This window comes from Macrobrachium nipponense, chromosome 40, assembly GCF_015104395.2.
Source record: "Macrobrachium nipponense isolate FS-2020 chromosome 40, ASM1510439v2, whole genome shotgun sequence".
Classification (NCBI taxonomy): domain Eukaryota; kingdom Metazoa; phylum Arthropoda; class Malacostraca; order Decapoda; family Palaemonidae; genus Macrobrachium; species Macrobrachium nipponense.
This window is the reverse complement of record NC_061101.1, coordinates 4,314,374-4,321,285: the sequence shown is the minus strand read 5'-3', so window position 1 is coordinate 4,321,285 and position 6,912 is coordinate 4,314,374. Positions and strand designations below refer to the sequence as shown.

The 6,912-nt window shown below is 33.4% G+C and overlaps 1 protein-coding gene across 1 annotated transcript; it reads right to left on the bottom strand.

The window, feature by feature from the left end:
• Positions 1-683: 683 nt before the first annotated feature.
• On the bottom strand, positions 684-5,208 carry LOC135212271 (uncharacterized). The gene is made up of 3 exons (XM_064245713.1): positions 5,101-5,208; positions 1,197-1,331; positions 684-846 (listed from the first exon to the last, which is right to left on the bottom strand). Exons 1-3 carry the CDS (start codon positions 5,141-5,143, stop codon positions 686-688), a joined length of 339 nt encoding a protein of 112 aa, XP_064101783.1. The 5' UTR covers positions 5,144-5,208; the 3' UTR covers positions 684-685.
• Positions 5,209-6,912: the final 1,704 nt, after the last annotated feature.

Genomic DNA, 6,912 nt, shown 5'->3' with positions numbered 1-6,912 from the left:
CACAACAACGATGTCTGGTTTTACTGCCCTAATAGTCTATAAGAGACATAAGAAATCAATACAACAGTAAAGGTTAGCAACCTAAATTTTTACTTTTATAGACATGCATTAAAATTAAATATACATTATCATCATATAATTGATTGCACAAGTGCTTGCCATAGTTGAAGGGATCTTTTGTATAAATTATTATTTTTTTTGAGCGGCTAAGAACGTTTTATATTCATATTACAAATGCTAACATATAGCTTTTTATTTTTTTTTATTTTTTTTAACAGTATGTACTGAATACAATTAAATTGTATACCCACCCCAATCTATATCCATACCTATTTCAAGTATAAATTTATTAAGGTTAATGACATGAAACTAGAAAAACTAGGTTGCCACATGTGCCTAAATTTACCACATCCAAAAAGGAACAAGGTTTCATGTTATTCCATTAACAACCTATCAAAATAAAATGTTTTTTTCACTATCAACTACATCTAAACATGACCAGTATTACTTAAAGCAAGAAGAGATAAGGAGATCAGATATGACGGATAAAAAAGGTAATATATTATTACAGCAAATTCAACACCAAGCCATACCAACTTACATTCGCCACATCGTCTTGACTTTCACGTGAGAAGTGAGCTGTTCCTACTAAAAATTACGAGCTTCCCTGTGGAGTGGTCCAGTCTCACAACTGTTTCTCTGGTAACTCAAGAGAAGCAGGGATCCTGTTTGTTGGAGCAGCTAATGCAGGAGCACCTGAAGACACAACAGGGGCCTCTATTGAAACCTCTGTGCTATCATCTTCGTCATTGTCTTCAATATCACTCTCGCACCCAGAGGGCGTAGCTGTGAAACAAACAAATGGATTTAAGGGAAGTCATAACTGGAAGAACTGACTGAAGCCTAAATTATCGGGTAATATTTCTATTCAAAATACAAAGAAATCAATCGAGATTAAGACCCTACATTTTTAGGACTAAACTACTGGTTTTCTTTGCTTATCAAGGTTTTTACACATTATAACAAATAGCCTTCCTTACCACTAGGGTCCAATGAAATTCACTATCACTTGACTAACTACTCCTTTCATACCTTTTACCACCAGATAGTAATGTTCATACTGATAACCATACAGTAATTTGCATTTTCCTCCATTTCCTATTTCAACTGTGAAACACAAGGCATATTATTTATACCTTCTTTAATTGGTGCCTGAGTGACTTGTATGTTCATCTTAACAGCAACCTCTGAGACAGGTTCAGCAACACTGGGTTCCTCACAGGCTGGTGCATCAGACTGCTTTTGTTCTGTGGGGGCATCCTGACCATTTACTGAAAAGAAACAGTTACTTCAGATGCACGATGCATGCTAAAAAGAGGGCTGCAACTCTTGCACACAGATATAACTATATACTACTTTCAATACCATGAAATAAGGTTCATCTAAATTTAGCCAAAAGTATCCCCAAGTAAGCTGAAATACTGTTAACCCTAAAACGCCGACTGGACGTATTTTACGTCGACATTTTTTGTCTCTCGGGTGCCGACTGGACGTATTTTACGTCGACATACAAAAGTTTTTTAAAAATTCGCGGAAAAATACTTTTAGGCCTACCAGCCGAAAACTCTTGAATCACGCGCCTTGGGGGATGATGGGAGTTCACTTATCAAGGTGTTGTTTTGTTTACAATCATTACGCAGGCGCGCAAGCACGAATTTCTTTCTTGCCGCACTAAAAAGTATCTGTGACACATCTCGGAAATTATTTCGTCACTTTGACATAGTTTTTGTACCATTTTAAATTAGCCGTTACATGGAGTATTACAGTGGTCCCCCCGTATTCGCGGGGGATGCGTACCAGACCCCCCCCCCCCCGAATAGTTAGAATCCGCGAATGTTTGGAACCCCTATAAAAATGCTAAAAAAAGCCTATTTTGTTAGTTAAAACTTAAGAAAAACCACAAAAAATTTTCATACTTGGTTTTTTTAATAGTTTTATCACAAAAAGTGCATTTTATGATGAAATTGATAACAAAAACCAGGAATTTGTGGATATTTCTCATAGAAAAATACCGCGAATGCGCGAATTTTCAGCGAATAATGCAGGGAAACGTTCCCGAGAGAAATCCGCGAATGAGCGAGTCCGCGAATCCTGAGAACGCGGATACGGGGGGTCCACTGTATATATGAAAATGTGCGCATTTTTATGTAGAATACAACAATAAAATACTCATGATTGTAGCTTTATCAGTTTTGAGATATTTTCATATAATAAACAATAGTGCCAAAATTTCAACCTTTGACTCTACCGAAATGGTCGAAAAAACGCAAATTGTAAGCTGAAACTCTTATATTTTTTATAATATTCAATCATTTTCCTTTCATTCTGCAACTAATTGGAAGTCTCTAGCACAATATTTCGATTTTATTGTGGAAAATTTATGAAAAAACTTTTTCCTTACGTGCCCGCGGCAACTCTTCCGAAAAAAAATCATACATGCGATTGTGGTAATGTTTGCACCATTTTAAAATTAGCTGTTACATAAAGTTTTATATATGAAATGTGCGCAATTTCATGCACAATACAACTAAAAACAAACCCATGGTTGTAGCTTTTATCAATTTTGAAATATTTTCATATAAAAAATGGTAAGTGACAAATTTTCAAACCTTCAGTCAACTTTGACTCTACCGAAATGGTCGAAAAATGCAATTGTACGCTAAAACGCTTATATTTTAGTAATATTCAATCATTTACCTTCATTTTGCAACAAATTGGAAGTCTCTAGTACAATATTTTGATTTATAGTGAATTTATGAAAAAAATAACATTTTCTTTACGTCCGCGCGAGTAACTCTTCCAAAAAAATCATACGTGCGATTGTGGTAATGTTTGCACCATCTTAAATTAGCGTTACATAAAGTTTTATATATAAAATGTGCACAATTGCATAGAATACAAATAAAAATAATTGAAGGTTGTAGCTTTTCTCATTTTTTAAATATTTTGCATATAAATCACGATAATAGGAAAAAAACCACGTTCGGATCAACTTTGACTCTACCGAAATGGTCGAAAAACGCAATTGTAAGCTAAAACTCTTACAGTCTAGTAATATTCAGTCATTTATCTTCATCTTGAAACAAATTCGAATCTCTAGCACAATATTTACATTTATGGTCAATTTAAAAAAAAAAAAATTTCCTTCCCTTCGCGCGCGGATTCTCCGCCACAATCTCCGAAATGCGTACGTCCCATTCTCGGAATATTTGCTCCATTTCTATTAGGCATTTCATAGAGTTTTATATATGAAAATGTGAGCAATTTCATGTAGAATAAAACGAAAAATATTTGAAGGTTGTAGCTTTTCTAATTTCCGAAATCATTGCATATAAAAAAAAATATATTTAAAAAAATTCGACATTCGGTCAACTTTAACTTATCAGATATGGTCAAAAACTGCAATTGTAAGCTAATAACTCGTTACAGTATAGTAATATTCAATCCTTTGTCTTCATTTTGAAAGAAATTGGAAGCTCTAGGACAATATTTAGATTTATGGTAAATTTTTGAGAAAATATTTGTTTACGTCCGCACGTTACGAATTCATGCATTATTTTGTGATAATATTTTCTCTGTGTTGCTTTTATTGTTTTACAATGTATATATACCAAAATGATTGCAATTTAGTGTAAATTACACAAAAAAAAAAAAAAAGTAACTTGTTACCTTAACCGTTTGCGCACAGCGCGATTTGAATACAATTATATATGAAAGTTTGTTTTTGCGCTATCATATATCGCATTTTTTATTTATATATTGATAATGATAATTCTTTTAATTTCTGATGGTTGCATACTAAACTTCAGCCAATGACAAAAAAAGGAGCCAAAAATGAACTCTTAATCTTGAAAACTAAGCGTGCTGTGATTTAAAAAAAAAAAAAAATTTCCGCTTCCGCGCTCACTCCGAAACACCTCCGGCACACGGGAGAACATTTTTATTTTACCGCTTTGGCGTTTAAGGGTTAAAGTATATGTCACAAATAAAAGGACTAAAGGACTAAAGACTAAAAACAGAAAATAATACTGTAATAAGGTGCATATTTCTTCACTGTTCACATGCAAGAAGAATTAAAACTAAAAACATGGAAGCTAACAAAAACTTGTCAATACTTTTACCCAAAATCAAACTTCTTATGATGCAAATGATCAAAGATAGTCTTCAATCAAAACTTTTCATTTAAACAATAAAAATGAAAAAACTAAAAATACAGTAGAGCAACAAATCTCGAATGTATTTTTCATAGCTAACAAACCTTCAGTCTTAACATTGCGATAAACCTTCTGATGCCAGCTGGAAACTGGTTTTAAAAAAAATAAAAAATTGTAAAGGCAAGGAATCTGTGAAATCTGGCATCCAACACGTAGCTATGGTGGAAGTGAGTCAGCGACCACGCTCAAACAAATGTCAAGTTGTGATATAACTTCATAAAAGGGCCTTTCCTGAGGTCTTGTCATTTGATGTTGGTTGAAAGCTAGGGTTACATATAATTTTTCACTGTAGATTTTAAATCTGTTTTCTACACAAGGGAACTTGGTCATGTGGAAAAATTCATAACATCTTTATGGCTTAATCAAGTGTGACCAACTCAAAGGTAATTTAGATTTATCAAATTACAGAAAGTGTAAACCCTTTGGTATAAAGAACTCTGAACTGAAGAAACCTTGCATCAAATTTTCTTGAGTACCCTTTTGTTTCTAATCCTTAAAGCTACTATAATGCAATATTAGGTTGACTGCAAGCTCTCATTTATCTAACTTCTACTTTTGTCTCCCACACCACTCCTTATCCATACATTTCCTATTCCCTCTACAATGCCCCATTATAGTTGCCTGATAGTAGTATGTACTGTTGTTGTATACCACTGAAATCTTTTCTGTTCTTAATCTAGATGGCTTATAAATGAACTGCCAAAATACTGTAGTTAATATAACCGTTTACAGGATGTTGAATTTTATCACCTAATATGTAGGTACGTACATTGAAAATATACTTCTATTAATGAAGAACATCAGCTAATCACATGTATCATCATACCTTTATTTGCCAGAGGGAATTTCATTGATGCTTCCACTACCATTTCACTATCACTTATTAACACTAAATCGTCATCATCAATTTCTCCCTCCTCATCTTCCTCGTCTTCTTCATATCCCCTCCACTTCAACTTTTATCATTTTTTCACTTCTGGTGGGCCTTTAAAAACAAAATAACAATTAAAAACCCCCCCCCCAAAGAGCAAAACACTTAATTCATATTCCAATACAATTGAAAGAGGACCAATTTTTGGACTCGGGGCACATAATGAAAAGATGAAGAGATATAGCCTTATACTATATAACATACTACTTATAAATGATCTAACTATGCAATGTAAATAAATAACATTCAACTACAATTTGCTCTAGTGCATCAATGATTCATGTCTGTGATATGTTATTCTCTCTGTGTGATATAAGAAGACGTGATTTTCAAAGAAATTAATCAGCAACCTACTATTTGTAAGTGTTAAACAATGGGCCTGCCAAAGTTGCTTTTAAAACCATTAAGATCAGTATCAACCTGTGGCAGGACCAACAGAGTAACAATATGTGTATGTATAAGTTATAAGAAGAATCCACATCTTTGGCAAACTGGTTTTGCAGAAAATCAAATTGTGATTGTCATATGAATGACACAGATGAGAAGCAAACACACGGCTGATTGGTTAGTAGTGCCTGGAATAGGACTGGAAATAATCTTGAAGAGCTAAGACATCCTCATATATGATTAACTGTTTAGTTTCAAAGAATGTATTCAAAAGTTTAGTACAGAAGTAATTGAGAAAGTTTAACTTTGCTGAAACCAAATTAAATTTTTTAATGCAAACTCATTGCTTATAAGCAGTCCTTTTCATGAATCTAAATTATATGACTAAGTCCCTCTTGAAAAGGAAAAAAACTGGCAATCGGGTAGCAGAATGCACGTTTAGGCAGATCTCCAGGCCTAAGTCACCTGATGCATCCTCATTCATGATGGTTGATCTATGAGCTATGGGAAATTGATGAAGCTACGCATCATAAACAAGAATTACACCATTATGGACAAAAACATAATTTTTCGATTATTTTGGGAGTAGCCTAAGAATTACTTTGTTGTTGTGTTGGGAATAGGAAGGTCTATGGAAAAGTAAAAAGGTCTAAAAAAGTGTTTCGCACTGAGTTTAAAGATACAGGAATTTTAGGATAGGATATTTATGATTTATTCATTAAAATGAAAAATGTAAAAAAAATACTAATTAATGTGCATGTTGAACAGTAGAGACAAAATTATTTCTAATAAAATAATAGTAAATTTATTGGAATTTTCATTGGTGAAAGAAGGCTCTATTTGACCATAAACTTTAGCATGTTAAATTTACGTTACGTTAGGAATTTAATGTCTGCAGCTTGTACATGAGGAGAAAATCTTGTACTCGTCCCGAGTAAACTGGAGGTTTGGATCAGCCTTGTTTGTTTAAATATCACATTTGTTTTATTCCAAACCCCTTACAGTCATTGCCAACTCAAGAATGACTTCCATTCTGGTAATCTGTTCCTAAGTCCATTTGGCTAAAGTCCAACAAACAGAAGGCAAAGTAATGAATGCCCGTACTTTAAAATTTTCCTGAACTTCAGTACTACTCGACATGGTTTCAGGAGAACGTCCATAATAGTAATCACCAACATCTGTGTAAAGAATCTTGAGTGGGAGAATGTCACAAAACATAAATATCTTGGTAATGTGTATGTCATATGTACCTCCTTTATTAACTGAGATGAAAATATATTAATTAACTCATTCAAGAATATTTAACAAATAAATGCACAC